Source organism: Hoplias malabaricus, chromosome 5 (genome assembly GCF_029633855.1).
Source record: "Hoplias malabaricus isolate fHopMal1 chromosome 5, fHopMal1.hap1, whole genome shotgun sequence".
Taxonomy (NCBI): domain Eukaryota; kingdom Metazoa; phylum Chordata; class Actinopteri; order Characiformes; family Erythrinidae; genus Hoplias; species Hoplias malabaricus.
This window is the reverse complement of record NC_089804.1, coordinates 55559164-55586342: the sequence shown is the minus strand read 5'-3', so window position 1 is coordinate 55586342 and position 27179 is coordinate 55559164. Positions and strand designations below refer to the sequence as shown.

The 27179-nt window shown below is 46.9% G+C and overlaps 1 protein-coding gene across 1 annotated transcript; it reads left to right on the top strand.

The window, feature by feature from the left end:
* Positions 1-6573: 6573 nt before the first annotated feature.
* Positions 6574-25273, top strand: sgk2a (serum/glucocorticoid regulated kinase 2a). The gene is made up of 13 exons (XM_066670378.1): positions 6574-6695; positions 11154-11230; positions 11352-11404; positions 11601-11658; positions 11810-11893; positions 13928-14059; positions 14224-14336; positions 17271-17307; positions 17439-17525; positions 17608-17703; positions 17969-18124; positions 20102-20191; positions 21552-25273. Exons 2-13 carry the CDS (start codon positions 11213-11215, stop codon positions 21711-21713), a joined length of 1086 nt encoding a protein of 361 aa, XP_066526475.1. The 5' UTR covers positions 6574-6695; positions 11154-11212; the 3' UTR covers positions 21714-25273.
* The last annotated feature ends 1906 nt before the right edge of the window (positions 25274-27179 follow it).

Sequence of the window (27179 nt, the reverse complement as noted above, 5' to 3'; positions counted from 1 at the left end):
TTGTGTTTAGTCGTTAAATTGTCTCTTACATAAATTCATACTAGAACATGTTTTCAGGTACTTTTTTCCCATGTCTTAATGCTAAAGGACAAGTATTTAAAAGGGAAATTTGCCCAGTTTTGCAATGAACAAATCCAGTTCAGGAATCCTACCTGGAATCATTGGGCACTGGAGGGGGCACCAGTCCTTCACAGAGTGACACACACTCACATTCACCCACACACTCACACCTACGGATACTTTTGAGTCTCCAATCCACCTACCAACGTGTGTTTTTGGACTGTGGGAGGAAACCCACGCAGACACAGGGAGAACACACCACACTCCTCACAGACAGTCACCCGGAGGAAACCCACGCAGACACAGGGAGAACACACCACACTCCTCACAGACAGTCACCCAGAGGAAACCCACGCAGACACAGGGAGAACACACCACACTCCTCACAGACAGTCACCCGGAGGAAACCCACTCAGACACAGGGAGACACAGAGAGAACACACCACACTCCTCACAGACAGTCACCCGGAGGAAACCCACGCAGACACAGGGAGAACACACCACACTCCTCACAGACAGTCACCCGGAGGAAACCCACTCAGACACAGGGAGACACAGAGAGAACACACCACACTCCTCACAGACAGTCACCCGGAGGAAACCCACGCAGACACAGGGAGAACACACCACACAGACAGTCACCCGGAGGAAACCCACTCAAACACAGGGAGACACAGAGAGAACACACCACACTCCTCACAGACAGTCACCCGGAGGAAACCCACGCAGACACAGGGAGAACACACCACACTCCTCACAGACAGTCACCCAGAGGAAACCCACGCAGACACAGGGAGAACACACCACACTCCTCACAGACAGTCACCCGGAGGAAACCCACTTAGACACAGGGAGACAGAGAGAACACACCACACTCCTCACAGACAGTCACCCGGAGGAAACCCACGCAGACACAGGGAGAACACACCACACTCCTCACAGACAGTCACCCGGAGGAAACCCACTCAGACACAGGGAGACACAGAGAGAACACACCACACTCCTCACAGACAGTCACCCGGAGGAAACCCACGCAGACACAGGGAGAACACACCACACAGACAGTCACCCGGAGGAAACCCACTCAAACACAGGGAGACACAGAGAGAACACACCACACTCCTCACAGACAGTCACCCGGAGGAAACCCACGCAGACACAGGGAGAACACACCACACTCCTCACAGACAGTCACCCGGAGGAAACCCACGCAGACACAGGGAGAACACACCACACTCCTCACAGACAGTCACCCGGAGGAAACCCACGCAGACACAGGGGGAAAAACCACACTCTTCACAGACAGTCTCCCGGAGGAAACCCACTCAGACACAAGGAGACAGAGAGAACACACCACACTACTCACAGACAGTCACCCGGAGGAAACCCACGCAGACACAGGGAGAACACACCACACTCCTCACAGACAGTCACCCGGAGGAAACCCACGCAGACACAGGGAGAACACACCACACAGACAGTCACCCGGAGGAAACCCACTCATACACAGGGAGACACAGAGAAAACACACCACACTCCTCACAGACAGTCACCTGGAGGAAACCCACGCAGACACAGGGAGAACACACCACACAGACAGTCACCCGGAGGAAACCCACTCAAACACAGGGAGACACAGAGAAAACACACCACACTCCTCACAGACAGTCACCCGGAGGAAACCCACGCAGACACAGGGAGAACACACCACACTCCTCACAGACAGTCACCCGGAGGAAACCCCCGCAGACACAGGGAGAACACACCACACTCCTCACAGACAGTCACCCGGAGGAAACCCACGCAGACACAGGGGGAAAAACCACACTCCTCACAGACAGTCTCCCGGAGGAAACCCACTCAGACACAAGGAGACAGAGAGAACACACCACACTCCTCACAGACAGTCACCCGGAGGAAACCCACGCAGACACAGGGAGAACACACCACACTCCTCACAGACAGTCACCCGGAGGAAACCCACGCAGACACAGGGAGAACACACCACACAGACAGTCACCCGGAGGAAACCCACTCAAACACAGGGAGACACAGAGAAAACACACCACACTCCTCACAGACAGTCACCCGGAGGAAACCCACGCAGACACAGGGAGAGCACACCACACAGACAGTCACCCGGAGGAAACCCACTCAAACACAGGGAGACACGGAGGAAACCCACTCAAACACAGGGAGACACAGAGAAAACACACCACACTCCTCACAGACAGTCACCCGGAGGAAACCCACGCAGACACAGGGAGAACACACCACACTCCTCACAGACAGTCACCCGGAGGAAACCCACGCAGACACAGGGAGAACACACCACACTCCTCACAGACAGTCACCCGGAGGAAACCCACGCAGACACAGGGAGAACACACCACACTCCTCAGAGACAGTCACCCAGAGGAAACCCACGCAGACACAGGGAGAACACACCACACTCCTCACAGACAGTCACCCGGAGGAAACCCACTCAGACACAGGGGGACACAGAGAGAACACACCACACTCCTCACAGACAGTCACCCGGAGGAAACCCACGCAGACACAGGGAGACACAGAGAGAACACACCACACTCCTCACAGACAGTCACCCGGAGGAAACCCACGCAGACACAGGGAGAACACACCACACTCCTCACAGACAGTCACCCGGAGGAAACCCACGCAGACACAGGGAGAACACACCACACTCCTCACAGACAGTCACCCGGAGGAAACCCACGCAGACACAGGGAGAACACACCACACTCCTCACAGACAGTCACCCGGAGGAAACCCACGCAGACACAGGGGGAAAAACCACACTCCTCAGAGACAGTCTCCCGGAGGAAACCCACTCAGACACAAGGAGACAGAGAGAACACACCACACTCCTCACAGACAGTCACCCGGAGGAAACCCACGCAGACACAGGGAGAACACACCACACTCCTCACAGACAGTCACCCGGAGGAAACCCACGCAGACACAGGGAGAACACACCACACAGACAGTCACCCGGAGGAAACCCACTCAAACACAGGGAGACAAAGAGAAAACACACCACACTCCTCACAGACAGTCACCCGGAGGAAACCCACGCAGACACAGGGAGAACACACCACACAGACAGTCACCCGGAGGAAACTCACTCAAACACAGGGAGACACAGAGAAAACACACCACACTCCTCACAGACAGTCACCCGGAGGAAACCCACGCAGACACAGGGAGAACACACCACACTCCTCACAGACAGTCACCCGGAGGAAACCCACGCAGACACAGGGAGAACACACCACACTCCTCACAGACAGTCACCCGGAGGAAACCCACGCAGACACAGGGAGAACACACCACACTCCTCACAGACAGTCACCCGGAGGAAACCCACGCAGACACAGGGGGAAAAACCACACTCCTCACAGACAGTCTCCCGGAGGAAACCCACTCAGACACAAGGAGACAGAGAGAACACACCACACTCCTCACAGACAGTCACCCGGAGGAAACCCACTTAGACACAGGGAGAACACACCACACTCCTCACAGACAGTCACCCGGAGGAAACCCACGCAGACACAGGGAGAACACACCACACAGACAGTCACCCGGAGGAAACCCACTCAAACACAGGGAGACACAGAGAAAACACACCACACTCCTCACAGACAGTCACCCGGAGGAAACCCACGCAGACACAGGGAGAACACACCACACAGACAGTCACCCGGAGGAAACCCACTCAAACACAGGGAGACACAGAGAAAACACACCACACTCCTCACAGACAGTCACCCGGAGGAAACCCACGCAGACACAGGGAGAACACACCACACTCCTCACAGACAGTCACCCGGAGGAAACCCACGCAGACACAGGGAGAACACACCACACTCCTCACAGACAGTCACCCGGAGGAAACCCACGCAGACACAGGGAGAACACACCACACAGACAGTCACCCGGAGGAAACCCACTCAAACACAGGGAGACACAGAGAAAACACACCACACTCCTCACAGACAGTCACCCGGAGGAAACCCACGCAGACACAGGGAGAGCACACCACACAGACAGTCACCCGGAGGAAACCCACTCAAACACAGGGAGACACGGAGGAAACCCACTCAAACACAGGGAGACACAGAGAAAACACACCACACTCCTCACAGACAGTCACCCGGAGGAAACCCACGCAGACACAGGGAGAACACACCACACTCCTCACAGACAGTCACCCGGAGGAAACCCACGCAGACACAGGGAGAACACACCACACTCCTCACAGACAGTCACCCGGAGGAAACCCACGCAGACACAGGGAGAACACACCACACTCCTCAGAGACAGTCACCCAGAGGAAACCCACGCAGACACAGGGAGAACACACCACACTCCTCACAGACAGTCACCCGGAGGAAACCCACTCAGACACAGGGGGACACAGAGAGAACACACCACACTCCTCACAGACAGTCACCCGGAGGAAACCCACGCAGACACAGGGAGACACAGAGAGAACACACCACACTCCTCACAGACAGTCACCCGGAGGAAACCCACGCAGACACAGGGAGAACACACCACACTCCTCACAGACAGTCACCCGGAGGAAACCCACGCAGACACAGGGAGAACACACCACACTCCTCACAGACAGTCACCCGGAGGAAACCCACGCAGACACAGGGAGAACACACCACACTCCTCACAGACAGTCACCCGGAGGAAACCCACGCAGACACAGGGGGAAAAACCACACTCCTCAGAGACAGTCTCCCGGAGGAAACCCACTCAGACACAAGGAGACAGAGAGAACACACCACACTCCTCACAGACAGTCACCCGGAGGAAACCCACGCAGACACAGGGAGAACACACCACACTCCTCACAGACAGTCACCCGGAGGAAACCCACGCAGACACAGGGAGAACACACCACACAGACAGTCACCCGGAGGAAACCCACTCAAACACAGGGAGACAAAGAGAAAACACACCACACTCCTCACAGACAGTCACCCGGAGGAAACCCACGCAGACACAGGGAGAACACACCACACAGACAGTCACCCGGAGGAAACTCACTCAAACACAGGGAGACACAGAGAAAACACACCACACTCCTCACAGACAGTCACCCGGAGGAAACCCACGCAGACACAGGGAGAACACACCACACTCCTCACAGACAGTCACCCGGAGGAAACCCACGCAGACACAGGGAGAACACACCACACTCCTCACAGACAGTCACCCGGAGGAAACCCACGCAGACACAGGGAGAACACACCACACTCCTCACAGACAGTCACCCGGAGGAAACCCACGCAGACACAGGGGGAAAAACCACACTCCTCACAGACAGTCTCCCGGAGGAAACCCACTCAGACACAAGGAGACAGAGAGAACACACCACACTCCTCACAGACAGTCACCCGGAGGAAACCCACTTAGACACAGGGAGAACACACCACACTCCTCACAGACAGTCACCCGGAGGAAACCCACGCAGACACAGGGAGAACACACCACACAGACAGTCACCCGGAGGAAACCCACTCAAACACAGGGAGACACAGAGAAAACACACCACACTCCTCACAGACAGTCACCCGGAGGAAACCCACGCAGACACAGGGAGAACACACCACACAGACAGTCACCCGGAGGAAACCCACTCAAACACAGGGAGACACAGAGAAAACACACCACACTCCTCACAGACAGTCACCCGGAGGAAACCCACGCAGACACAGGGAGAACACACCACACTCCTCACAGACAGTCACCCGGAGTGGGAATCGAACCCACAACCTCCAGGTCCCTGGAGCTGTGTGACTGCGACACCTACCTGCTGCACCACCGTGCCGCCCTTAATGAACAAATTGAAATATCCAATCTTTTGCATACAACTGTGTTTTTAATAGGATCTGCTTTTATTGTAAATCACCATTTTTGAGCAGATACTTGTCCAGTATTCGGTACAGTACCTTGACCTTCCACCTACTTTCACAAGTAGCAATACTTTGAATACAAATTCCACTTAGAAGCTGCCCTAACTATATTTTAGGTCCTTGGTTTTCAAGTATATTTCTGCTTAAGTCTAAATTTCTCTTAAATGACAAGTCTTTTTAAGTAAAGAAACATTCATCCCATGTTTCACTTAATAGAACTGCTTTTAAGTTTTCATTCTTTAACACCCAAGTCATTTTACTGAAAGTAGTTCTGCTTTTAACCTCACTGCACTATTAACTCCTAACACAGTTCTCATGTCTCTAAAATAACAATAACTTTAGCACTAACTACTCATTTTGCTGAAGAAATACCTTTACACGAGGGTTTCTTTTATTGAATCAATGAAACGTGCACTGGGTCCTTGTAACTGCACCATTCCTTTTACTCAAATCCTCATTTATTGAAGTAAAAGTTTCTTTTAAGTGTTGACTAATAACGCCCTTGTTGGACTGGACTTTTACACAGCTCTCGTTAGTAATATCAGCCCAGCCCCAATGCGTCCCCACAAAGCACTAAAAACACACGCTAAAGCCCCAGCCCAGTTTCTCAGTCTCCCTCTCTTTAGTTGATCATTCACTCAGCGCAGGGCTGGAGCTGAACCATCTCTGACAAACACTCAGGTAAAGCCTCTCTTTAATCGCTCTTTCTCTCGTTTAAACACACAACTGAGAGTTGTATTCGAGTTATAAGCTAATACGAATTTTCTGTATTGTAGTTCTTTATCCAAAAGCGTGTGTAATTCGAGCACAGAAGAGAAAAAACAGCTCAGTCAGGTCTTGTTTACAGTTCACCGCTTTGCTGCACTTATCTCCCTCCGCCTGTAGTTCCGATGGACTGCTGAAGGCACGTTTATACTTACATTAGCCCTGTTTACCACTTCCCTGCACGTATCTGTAGCACCGCTGCTTGGTGAGCTGGAATAACTGGCACATTTTGAATCAATAAAGGAGAGTTCCTCCAGTTTATCAAAAGTTCTGCATGCGTAAACTGTTAATACACAACGATGTTCACTGTAGTTTAATGGCAAATAGATCACACCTGCAAAGCCTTACTGAGGGAGGACTGTAGACTATAATGGTGATAGGAACCAGACGTCCAGCTCTTTTCCAGAAATTTAAATTATTAATATACAGTTATTCACAGTGAGTTAATGCAAAATGGTAATTCCTCCGGGTGACTGTCTGTGAGGATTGTGGTGTGTTCTCCCTGTGTCTGTGTGGGTTTCCTCCTGGTGACTGTCTGTGAGGAGTGTGGTGTGTTCTCCCTGTGTCTGCGTGGGTTTCCTCCTGGTGACTGTATGTGAGGAGTGTGGTGTGTTCTCTCTGTGTCTGTGTGGGTTTCCTCCGGGTGACTGTCTGCGAGGAGTGTGGTGTGTTCTCCCTGTGTCTGCGTGGGTTTCCTCCGGGTGACTGTCTGCGAGGAGTGTGGTGTGTTCTCCCTCTGTCTGTGTGGGTTTCCTCCGGGTGACTGTCTGTGAGGAGTGTGGTGTGTTCTCCCTGTGTCTGCGTGGGTTTCCTCCTAGTGACTGTCTGTGAGGAGTTTGGTGTGTTCTCCCTGTGTCTGCGTGGGTTTCCTCCGGGTGCTCCGGTTTCCTCCCACGGTCCAAAAAAAAAAAACACATACGTTTGTAGGTGGATTGGCGACTCAAAATTGTTCGTAGGTGTGAATGTGTGTGTGTGTTTGCGTGTGTGTGTGTGTGGTCTGGCGCCCACTCCAAATGCAAAAAGAAAAAACGTTTTGTTTTACAGTGGTAACGATAAGAAAGAGGTGTCCTACTCTAAATGTCCTGAATGTTTAAAGGTGCATTAGGCAAATTTTATATAATTTCTCTAACTTGTGAAACTCACTGTAAACATTTACAGAACATGACTGTAGTTATTGTAGCAATGACATCACAATTACAAGTGCGTTCTGTGTCTGAGGAAACCTGTCTGAATAACAGCACTCCACATCAGAATGGCTTTCTCTGATTTTGTGGTTCACCCACTTGGCCACAGGAGGTTACCTTCACTACAGCCACTCTCACACTGGGTTTTTGCATTTAGCTTCGCATGATTAAATGGGTGTGGCTGGGAATGCGCTGGAATCATCGCTGTAAACCATCCTCCAGTGAAGAAAATGAGGAGTTCTCAGTGAAGAGTTTTGAGTTGCTCTGCTTTCACTTTTACAACGTTGTGTTGTGATCCGCACAAAAGGGTTGTATAGTATCTCCAGTTCTGTAACAGAGCTTCCTCCATTTTTGCTCAGACAAAGCAGAGACAGAACGAGTCAGAGGTCACAAACAGAGAGTAACAGCACCGTTTGTTAGAGACGCAGAGACGCAAAGTTGAATTAGACGCTAAACTTTGCGGTCAAAATTTATTCGGCCCGAACTTGCATGCTCTAAAATTCACGTTTCGCTGTGAATCTTTTTGAATAAAGTCAAATGCTAAAGATTTGGGATGCGCAACCTCTGACGATTTGGTAGGTGAACTAAAGTAACAAACAGACACTCCCGGAAAATCACCTTGTGCACCTTTAAAGGAAATTTCCTACTGTTTACATGACAGTTTTGGATTGGCGTCATGTGCAAAATAGCAGAGACATTTAACCGAGTGAGGGCGGCACGGTGGCGCAGCAGGTAGTGTCGCAGTCACATAGCTCCAGGACCTGGAGGTTGTGGGTTCGATTCCTGCTCCGGGTGACTGTCTGTGAGGAGTGTGGTGTGTTCTCCCTGTGTCTGCGTGGGTTTCCTCCGGGTGACTGTCTGTGAGGAATGTGGTGTTTTTCTTCCTGTGTCTGTGTGGGTTTCCTCCGGGTGACTGTCTGTGAGGAGTGTGGTGTGTTCTCTCTGTGTCTGTGTGGGTTTCCTCCGGGTGACTGTCTGTGAGGAGTGTGGTGTGTTCTCTCTGTGTCTGCGTGGGTTTCCTCCGGGTGACTGTCTGTGAGGAGTGTGGTGTGTTCTCTCTGTGTCTGCGTGGGTTTCCTCCGAGTGCTCCGGTTTGCTCCCACAGTCCAAAAACACACGTTGGTAGGTGGATTGGCGACTCCAAAGTGTCCGTAGGTGTGAGTGTGTGTGTGTGTTGCCCTGTGAACCCCTCCAGGGTATATTCCTGCCTTGCGCCCAATGATTCCAGGTAGGCTCTGGACCCACCGTGACCCTGACTTGGATAAGCGGTTACAGATAATGAATGAAAGAATGAATTTAACAGAGTGAGAGTAAATTTACAGTGGTGGTGATAGGAAGCAGATGTCGTCCTCCAGGAAGGTATTATATTATAATGCTATATGAAATATAAACTTAGATTTTCATCTATTTATTTATATTACATGCTTAGTTTGCTGTTTCACAGTGGTCTGAGGTGAAATGTATTATTCTATAAATGTCTGAAATACTGAGTAAGAACTGTTTACAGTTGAGACGATAGGAACCAGACATTTACTTCTGAATTCCCTCACAGGAAGTCACCCTAAAGAGTAGAGTTGGGCAATTTGACTTTATTGTAATAGTCATGATTAATAACGATAAATGTGGAATACTAATCATTGTACCCTATTTTAATAGTGGCTTTTAAATGTGGCACACCCAGGGTGTTTTCACAATAGAGAAGCCTATTGTTTAATGTGGAAATGTCTTCACGTGGCAGGATATATTCTTGCTGCATTGTCCACTCCTGCTAATTTGTTATTAAATTAATAATCTGACCCTGAGGTGCATATAACAGGTCGTCAAAACAACAACAACACATTCAGTGTGGGGAAAGTACATATATATATAGGGTCGGCACGGTGGCGCAGCAGGTAGGTGTCGCAGTCACACAGCTCCAGGGACCTGGAGGTTGTGGGTTTGAGTCCCGCTCCGGGTGACTGTCTGTGAGGAGTGTAGTGTGTTCTCTCTGTGTCTGCATGGGTTTCCTCCGGGTGACTGTCTGTGAGGAGTGTGGTGTGTTCTCTCTGTGTCTGCGTGGGTTTCCTCCGGGTGACTGTATGTGAGGAATGTGGTGTGTTCTCTCTGTGTCTGTGTGGTTTTCCTCCGGCTGACTGTCTGTGAGGAGTGTGGTGTGTTCTCCCTGTGTCTGCGTGGGTTTCCTCCGGGTGACTGTCTGTGAGGAGTGTGGTGTGTTCTCTCTGTGTCTGCGTGGGTTTCCTCCGGGTGACTGTATGTGAGGAATGTGGTGTGTTCTCTCTGTGTCTGTGTGGTTTTCCTCCGGCTGACTGTCTGTGAGGAGTGTGGTGTGTTCTCCCTGTGTCTGCGTGGGTTTCCTCCGGGTGACTGTCTGTGAGGAGTGTGGTGTGTTCTCCCTGTGTCTGCGTGGGTTTCCTCCGGGTGACTGTCTGTGAGGAGTGTGGTGTGTTCTCCCTGTGTCTGCGTGGGTTTCCTCCGGGTGACGGTCCAAAAAAAAAAAACACATACGTTTGTAGGTGGATTGGCGACTCAAAATTGTTCGTAGGTGTGAGTGAATGTGTGTGTGTGTGTGTGTGTTGCCCTGAGAAGGACTGGCACCCACTCCAGGGTGTGTTCCCGCCTTGTGCCCAGTGATTCCAGGTAGGCTCTGGACCCACCGCGACCCTGAACTGGATAAGGGTTACAGATAATGAATGAATGAAACATATGTATATAAAGTAATGACAGAGTTTGACCACTGGCTTGTATCCGCACCACTGTAAATGAATCAGTTAACAGGTTTATGTTAAGTGAATATTTTCACATCAGACCAATCAGACAATGTCTAACGTATACTCAAATAGACAGAGTAAGTTCTCAGTCCCCAGGAGTGACATTCAGCATATTAAGAGAGCCAGGCGTCTGTAGAAGGTATTGAATAGAGTTAATTATCTATAACATTTAGTTTTTTTTTTGTTTGGCTTCCACCATGTCTCCTTGAATGGGCAGCAGTAAATAGAGGCAGACTGCTGAATTCCTTTACATGGCAGTGTTTGCTTTGTAAACCTGATGGGAACTTTAGTGTTACAGTGTCCTTCATATGTTTGTTTCATGCCTCAAACCTGAAGATCCAGTTTTCCTGTATGCTCAGCAGAGCGACAGTTTTCATAGTGGTCCAGTCATCATATGTTGACCATTTGCCTTTGAAATGCAGCTTTGATGTAGCCTCGCCGTCCTGTGGGAACCGGGGGAACAGCGGAATGGAACAGAAACATGGCGCATTATAACCAAGTAGGTCCTTTTGTTGAATAGTTTCCAGCCGTTCGCAAATCTGCTCTTTTTCCTTGTCATTGCCTTGACCTTGTGTTCCTTTATTTGATGGAAATGAACTCATTGATATTTTGTCCTTCAGCCACCATCCCCTACGGAAAGTGATGTGAATCTGGGAGCTTCGGCCAATCCTCAGTACGTTTTCATTTTTAAAAATCCACATTAACGTATTGATTTGTGTGTAGCTTAAAACTTGGCTATGAATAAAGCTATAAATGGAAATATGACCTCAAATGCTCTTTAAATGTAAACTAGAAACCTTTGGAGATAAATAAGTGTGTTTTGTTTCATAGCCAAGGTTATGATTTTTAACATCTTTTCCACTTTTCAGTGCCAGACCCACTGATTTCGATTTTCTCACTGTGATTGGGAAAGGAACATTTGGAAAAGTAAGAGTGCAGTGGAAAGCTTGTAATACAGCTTAAGGAATGATTAACTTCTTAATAGGAAGCCTGAACTTTGTTTACTGTGCTATCTTTAGAATATATGGTAGATTTACAGTTTACAGCTGGTTTTTTTTTTGATATTATGAATTTGCAGGTGCTCCTGGCCAAGCTCAAAGCAGATGGAAAATTTTATGCTGTGAAAGTTCTGCAGAAAAAAGTCATCTTGAAGAAAAAGGAGGTATCGCTTGCTTTTGGCGAATGCCTTTTTTTATTGTTATATTTCGTATGATTCACCGAACTGTGTCCCCTTAAAATCACGATCACGTATTCTGACCAAAATAGTCATTATTATTAACAATCATTTGTGTATTTGCACAGAGAACATTCATTTGTGGTTTTTGTCTTGTACATAATACTGTGTTTGGTTGATTTTGATTGGTCTAAGCCAAATTCCCCAGAGATTTAAATCTTGCTAAGACACTGTTGTAGACATTGGAGGCTATACTTAAAACCTCAGTTTGGAAATTGCGCTTCATTGCACCATAACTATTTCAGTTTTAACTTAGTACACACATTGTTTTCTGGTATTTGGTTTTTATCGGGGTAGTTACAGAAGGGAAACTGAGCACTGACACGTTTGTTGCTGTTCCAGTGATTAGTGATCTTAATCTAATCTGTTGGTTTCTGTCCTTTGTACCATGACAATCATTTATAGTCTCTTACTCCTTAACCCTTCGATTAATGTGTCTGTGTGTACAAACCAGCGCTCCTTCCACATTCTGTGTGTTGCAATGTCACCGCTTGTGAAAGGGGCTGGATTCCTGTTAAAAGTGTCCTGTTTGTAAAGCACTGGGAGCGTGTAAGTCATATGAGTCCATTGTCTCAAATAAGCAAAATTCAGAAGAAAGGACTTCTGTTTGAACAGATGCTCACAGCATCTCTCCACAGCTCTTTTCACACTGTGCCTTTGTTGCTCGTCCTTCATAATGAAGGCTGTGTGTGAGTTTACCTTGTGTCTGTTGGACAATGCTGTTCTGTCAAAAGCTCTGACTATTAATATTGGAGTTATCAAGTGTAGCAAGTCGGCAGAGTTTTAAAGTGTATAATAAAACGCAATATAATAATGATTATATCAGACGTCTTTCGGTAAATTACATTAAGAAATTTTTTAAAAGTCTGTATTATATTGTTATGTATTCATAATATTCATTCATTCATTCATTATTTGTAACCGCTTATCCAGTTCAGGGTCGCAGTGGGTCAAGAGACTATCTGGAATCATTGGGCGCAAGGCGGGAATACACCCTGGAGGGGGCGCCAGTCCTTCACAGGGAAACACACACACACACACTCACACCTACGGACACTTTTGAGTCGCCAATCCACCTACCAACGTGTGTTTTTGGACTGTGGGAGGAAACCGGAGCACCCGGAGGAAACCCACGCAGACACAGGGAGAACACACCACACTCCTCACAGACAGTCACCCGGAACAGGACTCAAACCCACAACCTCCAGGTCCCTGGAACTGTGTGACTGTGACACCTACCTGCAGTGCCGCCTAAACATTTTAATCTAGTTTTTAAAGATTTTACTGTTTTAGAGGTATTTTAGAGGGTGATTGTCTGTGAGGAATGTGTTGTGTTCTCTCTGTGTCTGTGTGGGTTTCCTCCGGGTGACTGTCTGTGAGGAGTGTGGTGTGTTCTCCCTGTGTCTGCATGGGTTTCCTCCTGGTGACTGTCTGTGAGGAGTGTGCTGTGTTCTCCCTGCGTCTGGGTGGGTTTCCTCCGGGTGCTCCGGTTTCCTCCCACGCTCCAAAAACACACGTTGGTAGAACGATTGGTGACTCAAAAGTGTCCATAGGTGTGAGTGAATTTGTGTGTTGCCCTGTGAAGGACTGGCGCCCCCTCCAGGGTGTATTCCCGCCTTGCACCCAATGAATCCAAGTAGCCTCTGGACCCACCACGACCCTGAACTGGATAAACGCTTACAGATAATGAATTAATAAAATATTTAGTTTTCATTCTCTAAAATTGGAGTAAAGTAGCAATAATTAAGACTAATATGTGACTCAAATAAATAAACATTTTAGCCAAAAAAAAACTAAAACAAGCAAAATCAGCAGCTGAAATTAACACTGGGTAAAATTAGACAAAAAACAGCATGCTTTTGGTGCTTTAAGAGTGTTGATTTGTAACAGTGACGTTGGATAATTAAGGTATTGAGTTTAGTAAATACTTTGTGACAGCGCTAGATGTTTTGTCAATTCCAGCAAAAGAATATAATGGCGGAGAGGAATGTCCTTCTGAAGAGTCTGAAGCACCCGTTCTTGGTAGGCCTCCATTACTCATTCCAGACCACAGAGAAGCTTTATTTTGTTCTCGACTACGTCAACGGAGGAGAGGTGAGTGTGTGAGGTGCAAAATCTGGGCTCTGGTCATGTTGCATGTGTGTACTTATCGGTGGACATGTTTGACCTTAGGTGGTCGTGTGATAGCATATATTTCCCTGTGGAAACAAAGTTCAGATATAATGCAGATAACATGAATACTTTTCTTTTGGTTTCAGTTGTTCTTCCATCTCCAGAGAGAGCGATGTTTCTCAGAGCCTCGAGCTCGTTTCTACACGGCTGAGGTGGCCAGTGCCATCGGCTACCTGCACTCCCTCAACATTATTTACAGGTCGGAAAGTGGGATACATGTCTGATAATACACACTTTGTTTTAGGATTAATGTCTAGGGCTTTGATGCTTACTCCGTAATACTCCATTACCCTTTGACATTTAACATATTAATGAATTATAAATTAATTGAATATTAATTTAGATTATTTTTTTTTCAGTGACTTGTCTCTAGATATACAAACCCTGATAATCACACTAATTTCCCACATCTATCTATCGGTCTATGAATGTATCAGACTATTTAGCTGTCTCTCTTTGTCTGTCCATCTGTCTCAGTTGAATATCTAAGTGAAAATATTTATAAGGCACACAGCTCCAGGGACCTGGAGGTTGTGGGTTCGAGTCCCGTTCCAGGTGACTGTCTGTGAGGAGTGTGGTGTGTTCTCCCTGTGTCTGAGTGGGTTTCCTCCCTGTGTCTGCATGGGTTTCCTCCGGGTGACTGTCTGTGAGGAGTGTGGTGTGTTCTCCCTGTGTCTGCGTGGGTTTCCTCCGGGTGACTGTCTGTGAGGAGTGTGGTGTGTTCTCCCTGTGTCTGCGTGGGTTTCCTCCGGGTGACTGTCTGTGAGGAGTGTGGTGTGTTCTCCCTGTGTCTGCGTGGGTTTCCTCCGGGTGACTGTCTGTGAGGAGTGTGGTGTGTTCTCCCTGTGTCTGCGTGGGTTTCCTCCGGGTGACTGTCTGTGAGGAGTGTGGTGTGTTCTCCCTGTGTCTGAGTGGGTTTCCTCCGGGTGACTGTCTGTGAGGAGTGTGGTGTGTTCTCCCTGTGTCTGCGTGGGTTTCCTCCGGGTGACTGTCTGTGAGGAGTGTGGTGTGTTCTCCCTGTGTCTGCGTGGGTTTCCTCCGGGTGACTGTCTGTGAGGAGTGTGGTGTGTTCTCCCTGTGTCTGAGTGGGTTTCCTCCAGGTGACTGTCTGTGAGGAGTGTGGTGTGTTCTCTCTATGTCTGCATGGGTTTCCTCCGGATGACTGTCTGTGAGGAGTGTGGTGTGTTCTCCCTGCGTCTGCGTGGGTTTCCTCCGGGTGACTGTCTGTGAGGAGTGTGGTGTGTTCTCTCTGTGTCTGTGTGGGTTTCCTCCGGGTGACTGTCTGTGAGGAGTGTGGTGTGTTCTCCCTGCGTCAGTGTGGGTTTCCTCCGGGTGACTGTCTGTGAGGAGTGTGGTGTGTTCTCCCTGCGTCAGTGTGGGTTTCCTCCGAGTGCTCCGGTTATCTTTCACAATCCAGAAGACATGTTGGTAGGTGGATTGGCTCTGTGACATTGTCCTGTGTGTGAGTTTGTGAGTAAATGGGTGAGTGTGTGGTGCCCTGTGATGGACTGGTGTCATGTCCCGGGTGTGTTCTTGCCTTGTGCCCAGTGAATCTGGGTGGGCTCCGAACCCACCACAACCTTGATCAGGATGAAGAAGTTACAGAACCTAAAATCTATTTGTTTGCTGATATAAACATATCATTTTATAATGCACCAGAGCTTTTGCAAAGGCCATGTGTTCTTTATTATTTCCAGTACCTGTATAAATTATATCCAGGAAAGTATCTTGAAAACTTTGAAAGTTCCTGTTCGATACACCTGTGTCTGTTTAGACTAGTTTTTAATCAGTTATCTTAAAGTTGATATTTTACTAAGGAGGGATTTCACTGAGCACCTATTCAATCTCTGTGAAGTGCTGTCCTTTGTCTGTGGAGCAGTGCTTACGGCGACTGAAGTGTGCTTTTCCAGCCTGAGCATTACACTTTGTGCAAAGCTACCATCACCATTTCTCTACTAAAGTAACATTGGGGAACAGCTAGTCTTTTGGCTGTTTTTGATCACTGTGTGATGTACAACATTCAAAACAATCTGAATGTGTCAAAAGAGCATGGCATCCATCCATCCATCCATTATCCACCGCTTATCCGGGTCTGGGTCGCAGGGGAAGCAGTCGGAGCAAAGAAACCCAGACCTCTCTCTCCCCAGCCCCCGCCTCCAGCTCCTCCGGGGGTATACCGAGGCATTCCCAGGCCAGTTGAGACATGTAGTCTCTCCAGTGTGTTCTTGGTCTGCCCCGGGGCCTCCTCCCCGTTGGACATGCCCGGAACACCTCACCAGGAAGGCGTCCAGGAGGCATTCGAACCAGACGCCCGAACCACCTCAACTGGCTCCTCTCGACGTGGAGGAGGCTCCACTCCGAGTCTCTCCCGGACGTCCGAGCTCCTAACCCTGTCTCTAAGGGAGAGTCCAGACGCCCTGCGGAGAAAACTCATTTCAGCCGCTTGTACCAGCGATCTCGTTCTTTCGGTCACTACTCAAAGCTCGTGACCATAGGTGAGGGTTGGGACGTAGATCGAACGGTAAATCGAGAGCTTTGCTTTTCTGCTCAGCTCTCTCTTCCCCACAACGGACCGGTACCGAGCCCGCATTACTGCTGACGCTGCACCGATCCGCCTGTCAATCTCCCACTCCATCTTTCCCTCACTCGTGAACAAGACCCCGAGGTATTTAAACTCCTCCACTTGAGGCAGGATCTCACTTCCAACCTGGAGAGAGCAGTCCACCCTTTTCCGACTGAGTACCATGGACTCGGACTTGGAGGTGCTGATCCTCATCCCTACCGCTTCACACTCGGCTGCAAACAGGTCCCGGCTCGATGAAGCCAACAAGGCCATATCATCCGCGAAAAGCAGACATGGAATCCTAAGACCAGTGCCTGTCAGTTATTTATTATTAGTTATTATCATTTTTCTATTTAGTTTTTGTTCTTGTTCTTTTTATTTTACTGCTCTAGCTTTCCCTTACTCTCCCTAACTTGTGTTTACATGTTTGGTCCCGCTTGTTTGGTGCATCTACATTTTTAAAAGCCATCATGTAAATGATATATCAATATGGACAACCCAAATTATCTCATTCATTTCTCCTCTGATCTACCTTCCTCTTCCCTCTGCTCTTTAATGTGTCTATCACAGGGATTTGAAACCAGAAAACATTCTGTTAGACGCTCAGGTAAGAGACCTGTTCACCTTTTGACTGCTACCTTTACTACTACATTTTTACTTTTACTCTAAACATTGGAATGCAAAAAAATACGATTGCTTTTTTTTTTTTTACATCCTAAACGTCTCGGTCTGTTGCAGGGTCACGTGGTTCTGACTGATTTCGGTTTGTGTAAGGAAGGACTGGAACCAGAAGCCACCACCTCCACATTCTGTGGGACGCCTGAGGTGAGCAGAGCAAGAAAATAAACTGAGACGTTACTGAGATCAACCTTCTACTCTCTCATGGGTTTTCTGTGTTTGATTTTAGTACCTGGCCCCAGAGGTGCTTCGGAAAGAGCCGTATGACCGCACTGTGGACTGGTGGTGCCTGGGAGCTGTGCTTTTTGAAATGCTCTTCAGCTTAGTGAGTTCTAGTAATGATTGTACCTAGGTTTTACATCATGTAGTACATCATATGTGCAGATATAAGTGTTCCATGCTAGAAATATATACATATTATACACTCATCTGCCAATTTCTTAATATGTGAAGCCATTATAAACATCACTGAAATCCTGTGGTTAAAATGACATCACCCCAGCTCATAAAGTAAAACTAATCGTATTCAGTAAACATTCATGTAATGTATCATAATAAATTATATCGTATTGTCTGAATGACACATACAGCCCCCATTCTACTGTCGAGATGTAGCAGAGATGTATGATGCGATATTGTACAAGCCGCTGCAGTTGCCTCCTGGGAAGTCTGATGCCGTGTGTCACCTTCTGCAAGGACTTTTGCAGAAAGACCAGCACCGTAGACTAGGGGCCATCGCCGACTTTGTGAGTCAAACCTATCTTTTCAAGCTCAGTATTGTACTGACAGAAATGTGTATCCTGGTTGGTATATTGGAGTTATTCTGTGGTCACACACGTTTGAATAGTTTTTCTAACTTCAAAATGTGTAAGATATTTTCCTTGCAGTGTAACCAGAGAGGTCTGTTTTAGTCCACAAACTACCATTTATTTATTATCTGTAAGCGCTTATCCAGTTCGGGGTCAGGGTGGGTTCGGAACCTACCCAGAATCATTGGGCGCAAGGCAGGAACACACCTGGAGGGGGCGCCAGTCCTTCACAGGGTGACACACACCCACTCACACATTCACACACACACACTCACATTTACGGACACTTTTGAGTCTCCAATGTGTGTTTTTGGAGCGTGGGAGGAGACCGAAGCACCTGGAGGAAACCCACGCAGACACAGAGAGAACACACCACACTCCTCACAGACAGTCACCCGGAGGAAACCCACGCAGACACAGAGAGAACACACCACACTCCTCACAGACAGTCACCCGGAGGAAACCCACGCAGACACAGGGAGAACACACCACACTCCTCACAGACAGTCACCCGGAGGAAACCCACGCAGACACAGGGAGAACACACCACACTCCTCACAGACAGTCACCCGGAGGAAACCCACGCAGACACAGGGAGAACACACCACACTCCTCACAGACAGTCACCCGGAGGAAACCCACGCAGACACAGGGAGAACACACCACACTCCTCACAGACAGTCACCTGCAGGAAACCCACGCAGACACAGGGAGAACACACCACACTCCTCACAGACAGTCACCCGGAGGAAACCCACGCAGACACAGGGAGAACACACCACACTCCTCACAGACAGTCACCTGGAGGAAACCCACGCAGACACAGGGAGAACACACCACACTCCTCACAGACAATCACCCGGAGGAAACCCACGCAGACACAGGGAGAACACACCACACTCCTCACAGAGAGTCACCCGGAGGAAACCCACGCAGACAAAGGGAGAACACACCACACTCCTCACAGACAGTCACCTGCAGGAAACCCACGCAGACACAGGGAGAACACACCACACTCCTCACAGACAATCACCCGGAGGAAACCCACGCAGACACAGGGAGAACACACCACACTCCTCACAGACAGTCACCCGGAGGAAACCCACACAGACACAGAGAGAACACACCACACACCTCACAGACTGTCACCCGGAGCGGGAATCAAACCCACAACCTCCAGGTCCCTGGAGCTGTGTGACTGCGACACTACCTGCTGAACCACAGCATCCACTCAAACTCTCATCCAGTCACTCACTCATTCTCACTTGGGGACAGTTTCACACAGCCCATCTATCAATGTGTTTATTGGAGTGTGGGGGAAACCAGCGCACCAGACGGTGGTCCGTGCTAAAGATCAAACTCAGGACCCAAAGATTCTGGGGCTTTGTGGGAGCGACTTAACCTCCCAATTGCAGAGTGCTACTGGTGTTTAATATCAAAAACACTATGCATACAAACAGGGTTGTGAAAGAGAGCATAAATAAACAATAAAAAAACAGTAATCCAATGAACAAGTGAACGGTGAGCACGGGCGAGACAGAAGAATAGTCAAAGAATGAAAAGCGAAAGGTCGATACACGTTGGGAACAAAATACAAAGAACGCTTAGTAAGAACACAAAACGTAGTGGCAATACTACGCACAAAAGTTTACTGAGACCTTTATATACTCACAGTCACAGGGGTTTCCAATCAGTGCTCTGGAGACGGACTCTGCCCTCTCCTGTTGCCATTGACTGGAGAGTGGATGTCCCCCTACACGTGATCTTGGGCGCCAGAGAGAGGAAATACAGTGTGACTGTGTCAAATTAAAATAAATGTGTAACACAGTTATATAAAACTGCTAACTGTCTTTTGTCTTACTGTGCCTTTTTCCAGATGTATTAATTAATTTAATGCATTGTGTTGATTTGCAGCTGGAGGTTAAAAACCATGTGTTCTTCAGCCCCATTAACTGGGATGACCTCTACCACAAGCGCATCACTCCACCATACAACCCCAACGTGGTAGGTCAGATCCTAGACACGTTTTCTACCTGCTTGAGTCAATCAGGTCCTTGTTTTTGAAGATGAACAACAGTTACCAGATGTTAACTGATTACATTTAATTACAATTTTCCATGGGGTGATGGTCCACTGCCTTTGGGATGAGCTAAACTGGTGTCAGTGATCCAGAAATAAACTTCCAACATCAGTATCTGGTGTCACTAAGGATCTCAAGGCTGAATGCTTTCAAATTCACATGGAAATCTTGTGTGAAACTCTCCCAGTGGAGTAAAAGTTGGTCAAACTCATATCTGTCAGTAACTACAATAATGTCAAATTATGAATTAAATTATAAGTATGAATTAAAATGAAAATAGCAGCTTAATTTGCTTTAAAACTGACAATTTTATTAAATTGACGGAAAAACCCGAGCTCGCTACGGAAATTCTTGAACGCGACCGTGACGTCACTGGTGGACAACAGCTGAACAACGCCGCGGTAAAACACCGTTATGACTGACTGTTATGACGGTATCTAGCTAAATAACCAACATTATTCATGACAATAGCCTAGCAATAAGCTAAACTCAAATGTAGAGGTACCGTTATTCTTGTAAATGTGATCGAAGTCGAACTCGAATTCATCCGACACTATAAACCTCCGTAATGCAGCTACGTAGCCGAGTATAATCTGAGCCACCGAGTTTAGCGAGTCAAGCTAACGTTAACTAACACCAACTAAAACAGGCGAAGTGAGTGTCCTTACCCTGTTTACCTCCATGTTACAGAGGCTCTTGAACACCTTTCGTTGGTGTCCTTACATGCCCATATTGTTGGAAAAGCGCCAGTGAAATGAGCTACAGATAACGGAGTGAGCGGAGGGTCCTTTCCAAAGTGCCCGTTTAAAGTGGACAAATTTAGTCCATTTTCTGGATATTTTGGGATCTTTGGGCCATTTGTTCACAGATGTCCCACTGTACATTGAATGATTGCAGCCAAAAACAACACACTTTTTTCCTCATTCTGCATTAAATTAAGTGCAGCTTCTAGAGTTGTTGTCCACCATCTACGTCACAGGCAAGACGCCTATTAGAGTTTCCCAACACCGTTGGGGGGGGGGGGGGACCAACGGTCTTTTAAACCTTATTCCTTCAATTAGTAAGAAATAACATGTTTTCTGACTATCAATAAACACAAGTTAGGAACTCAACCACTGTATTTATTTGTTTGACACTTTAATAGAGCTGGCGCTTAGCCTTAAAGACTGTTACGATTTGTAGGTATCTACAAGTGCATCTTACAAACCCAAGTTGTGAACATTTTTAATGCATTCAGAGTGTCCAGTCTGTATCACTGTTGACCGTATTTCTTCATGTCCCCAGAGAGGTCCAGCTGACCTACAGCACATTGACCCAGAGTTCACCAGAGAAATGGTGCCCAACTCAGTGGGCCGCACTCCAGAGCTGAACCCAAGCTTGGCCACCAGCAGTTCCAACGCCTTCAGCGGCTTCTCCTACGTGTCCAGTGACAACAGTTTTCTCTGAATGCTGTGTGAAGACTCCCCGCACTGACTGCCATCACTCCGCTGCCTTCAACTACACGGGACAAAAGTGAAGCATTGAATGTACTTGATTTACTGTTGTATGCCATTTCTAGACACCCCTTATAATCAGTGAACTAGGCTATTAAAGGTGCACAGATTGTGGACTCAAACATTGGGTGAATCCCATTTCACCCCTAGGCCAAACAGAGGTAGGGCTAAAGGGTGAAATGGGATTCACCCAATGTCTGGGTGCTCAGTTAATTCTTGGGAAAGAGAGGTGAGAGGAAGAGGGCTGTATACTACTTAAGATATAACATTGAGATTTTTCAGGCGCACACTTCAGACACAGGGCTATGAATGCCTTGTGAATCAGCCGCCAGACGGTGGCAGTTGCACCTTAAATGGTGAAGCAGTTACATTTGAGCTCCTGTGGCTACTTTAAAATTTAAGGTGGAACTGGAAGTTTAGAACAAAAAGACACTGAATAAGCAGCATTCTTCTTATCTTCTGTTCACAGAGTTTTACAAGTGGTGAATAATATGACTGCGGAATGCTTTTGAAGGCATGATGCCCTAAATTTAAAATGTAAACATCCAGAAGCTCTGATATAACTGAGGACTGACAGCAGAGCACATCTGAAGAGCTTCATTTTGCGTTCTGAAATCATATCAGGCTCTTGAAGTGTCGTCCCATTTCATAGGAGATTTTAAAATTAAGAAACGTGATTCACGTCCATTCATCCTTGCACACACAGCTTGTGTAATCATCTGCCAGTCTAAGGGGACACTCTAAAGCAACTGAACATGAGCTGAAGATCACCAAGCTCTGGCTAGTGGGATATAAAGCCCCCCCAGACATTGGTTTGTGAAATAATTACATTCTCTGGGGTGATGGAGTTGGATTGGCTTTTCAGACACAGGACTTTTCACTACCTGACCTCACTAATGCTCTCACAGCCGAATGTAGTCTAATCCTGCTTTTACTGTCATGGCACAACGCGCAACAAAGCCATGCGTCCACATTTAACCCATGCATTGCAGTGAGCAAACAACCACAAACACAGTGTAGAAGGCAGACCTGCTTAAAGGGATGTTGTGGATGTTGAGGGAGGAGACATTTAATTCACTCCAAGTGATTTGAACCAGTGACCATTTGGACCCAAGCCCACTTCTCTAACCAGTAGGGTACCTGAGTATACAACATCACTTTTATTTCCAGCTGGGAAGTGGTGGCACTGCTATACAGCTCCAGGGTCCTGGTCCAGCCTGGTCTTTTTTTTTTTCATTTTGAAATACCAGTGGCCAATGAGAACATAAATGCAAAATGTCTATTTGAGTGGTATAGATAATTAGTGTTTCTTTTCCTTTACTGTGAATTGCAGTGCATACGGATGTTTATTCATATTGTATTCAGTGGTAAGACAAATCATTTATAAATAATTCAGACCTCTTGTTATATAAACTGTAAATAATTAGAGGTCCGAGCATAAATACTGTAATTACAATAACAATGTAGCAGTAAATCTAGATTACCTTTTAACACCTATACTGTTAAGATAAGTAGCACTTTCATAATGTAAGCTTTCTTTATAGGAATATACTATAAATGTTGACTGTAGTATATAAGAGTAAGTGGTATATGGTGATTGCTGAGTATGAACATGGTGTACCTTTAAGAGCATCTTATGTTTTGGGTTCGTGTATAAAGACTGAGGCACTGAAAAAGAATATATCGGAATACACAAATGTTCTTGCGTTGTTGTCATTATGCAGTGACGTTTCCTAACGTAGATCTCTCAGACATGAGTCTTCTTAGATAAAAACATACCAGTTTACTTAGTTTCCCTCTGCGTAGGCACTGGTGTTTATCATTGAACACAAGTGAGTTCAGCCATGACAGCACTCTCTTAGATCTGTTTCATTTGTATTCATTTAGAAACATTAGACATCGTAGTTGTCACATTTCCTGTTTGATTCCATGTGATCAGCTACAGCTAAATAAGCAGGGTTATATAGGGTTAAAGCTGGGTTATATAGGGTTAATGCAGGGCTATATAGGGTTAAAGCAGGGTTATATAGGGTTAAACAGGGTTATATAGGGATAAAGCAGGGCTATATAGGGTTAAAGCAGGGTTATATAGGGTTAAAGCAGGGCTATATAGGGTTAAAGCAGGGCTATATAGGGTTAAAGCAGGGTTATATAGGGTTAAAGCAGGGCTATATAGGGTTAAAGCTGGGCTATATAGGGTTAAAGCAGGGCTATATAGGGTTAAAGCTGGGTTATATAGGGTTAAAGCAGGGCTATATAGGGTTAAAGCAGGGCTATATAGGGTTAAAGCTGGGTTATATAGGGTTAAAGCTGGGTTATATAGGGTTAAAGCAGGGCTATATAGGGTTAAAGCAGGGCTATATAGGGTTAAGGCAGGGCTATATAGGGTTAAATCAGGGCTATATAAGGTTAAAGCAGGGCTATATAGGGTTAAAGCAGGGCTATATAGGGTTAAAGCAGGGCTATATAGGGTTAAAGCTGGGTTATATAAGGTTAAAGCAGGGCTATATAGGGTTAAAGCAGGGCTATATAGGGTTAAAGCAGCGTTACATTTTCAACTACAAACTCCTGCATATAGATCACTACAATGTTTGACAGTTTTCTTTAAAGTGTGTACATCCTTGTATCCTTTACTATGAAGGAACAAATGTATGGGTCAATATCACACATCTAACGACTTGTTTTCACTTTTCTCTTTAACGTGGACATATTCTCTTCTTTTTCCACAAGGGAACACAGTTCTGGGTCTTAATGCTTTGTTCAAAACACCTCAAGTTGACACAGCAGTGTTCTCCCCCTGTGTAAACAGCCCCTGTTCAGAACGTCCGCTTTTAGCTCCTGTTCCTTTAAATGATAATGAGCCGCTCGCTGTTCACCCCGACCCCGAGCGCACAGCAGTGAGGAGCGAGGAGCAGAAACTCTGGTTTTTAGCTGTTTTCGCTCCGTTCTCTTTCCTCATTGTGTTTATTTTGCACACTTTACATTGGTCAGCGTGTCCAGCGCTGTGATTGGAGATTAAGGCGAGTGACAATTCTAAAGTCTCTGCACACTACATAAGATGCAGCATAAAATAAGAATGGCTCATTTCGTCTCATGTCTATTGATTTTTACAAATCAGAACGAACTGACTGGGTGTGGGTGGGTAGGCTACATATACACAGGTTATTGTGCACAGGGTCAAAAAATCACAAGGGCACATGAAAGGGGAAATGGCCACTATAAGCTAAATTGATTGATGGACAGTTAAGCAGCTATTACAGACTATTACAACAAAACCTGATGATTCTGCCAGAGCTGCTGTTTGAAGTCACTTAAATAAATATATAGTGCAGAGTGTTAAAACCTGGCATTAGAGACCTATTCTGAAGAGGGATGGTTTTAAAATTCATTCATTATCTGTAACCCTTATTCAATTCAAGGTCACGGTGGGTCCATAGCCTACCTGGAATCATTGGGCGCAAGGCGGGAATACACCCTGGAGGGGGCGCCAGTCCTTCACAGGGCAACACACACACACACACATTCACTCACACCTATGGACACTTTTGAGTCACCAATCCACCTACCAACGTGTGTTTTTGGACTGTGGGAGGAAACCGGAGCACCCGGAGGAAACCCACGCAGACACAGAGAGAACACACCACACTCCTCACAGACAGTCACCCGGAGGAAACCCACACAGACACAGAGAGAACACACCACACTCCTCACAGACAGTCACCCGGAGGAAACCCACGCAGACACAGAGAGAACACACCACACTCCTCACAGACAGTCACCCGGAGGAAACCCACGCAGACACAGGGAGAACACACCACACTCCTCACAGACAGTCACCCGGAGGAAACCCACGCAGACACAGGGAGAACACACCACACTCCTCACAGACAGTCACCCGGAGGAAACCCACGCAGACACAGGGAGAACACACCACACTCCTCACAGACAGTCACCTGCAGGAATCGAACCCACAACCTCCAGATCCCTGGAGCTGTGTGACTGCGCCACCGTGGTAAGTGGTAGAGTTGAGCATCACACTGAACTCTCGCTCCCTGTTAAGATGATCTTAACACTAAAAGTATTTTTGGGAAACAGGGCCCTGAGCCGTAGGGACAAGAAAAATGACTTTGACCCATTTGCTTGTTTGTCGCTGCTAAAATTTTTGAAGTGTTTTCTTGTAGAAGAGTGGTCCACTCTGTATCAATTACAATTTAAATAAAATAAATCTTACACTGCAAACTTAGAAGTTACAAATGTGATTTATATTGGATCTTGGAATAAATGGAACTAAAGGAACTTGAGCTAAAGGAGCGTAACACAATTTAACAACTTAACTGTTCCCTCACCATGACACCGTCAGACAATTCAATAACATTGTCATTAAATGCCATTTATCCATGATATAAATGCGTATATAAAGTGAACAGTGAGCTTTGCTGGTGTGGCTTTAGCATGTGTTCTGGGTCACGGACACTTAATGGAATATAAGAAGAATCATTTTAATCTCAAAGGCATTTTGGTGACTTTAGAGTTGGCTGAAAATATACACTGAATACCCTCCGGGGTTTGAGCTTTCTGAGAAATAAGTAGAATGTTATTTCATGTAGCAAATGTATTTTATTAGCCTTGCAAAGGACTGGCGCCCCTTTCCAGTGTGTGTTCCTGCCTTGCTTCTGTCGCACCGTGACCCTGAACTCACAGCATACAGATTCACCAGTGTTAAATCAACACTGTTAGTGTAATAATTTAACACTCAGTGGTAACACTAATAGTGTTGATTTAACACCGGTGATGTGCTGGAATAGTGATTACAGACAATAAATTAATTAATAAATATCTTATATTGGCTCACATCCATAAGACAGTGTTATCAGTGTAGAATATGGTCTTAGTACCGTAATAAAATAACCTGTGCTCACAGAAGTGTCTGTTTAAGTTCTGCATATGCTGTAGTAAGTTTTTCATGTGTATTACAGCTGCTAAGAAAAGCCTCTGTGCAACACTCCACCTTGTGGAGGACCTCACAGATTCAGCCACTCTTTGCTTCTTGATAATGAGGGATTCAGTGGCAATTATTAGGAACATTAATATACATATATATTTATATATATTCCTGTAAAAACGAGCAGGAGCCTCAGTAGCGTGTGAAAGAACCATACACAGCCACAACAGCCCGGCACCTCCCCCTCGCGCTGGTCACACACTGCTGTGGGATGGCATCCCTCTCTTCAACCAGCGTTTGTCGCAAGTCAGCCACCGTGGTTGTGTTGGTCACTCTGGCACCAACAGCACGCCCAACCTGATCCCACAAGTGTTCAATGGGGTTGAGGTCAGGACGCTGGTAGGTCATTCCATCCTCTCCACTCCCACATTCTGGAGGTAGTCTCTGATAAACCCCGGTCTGTGGGGGGATGAGCAT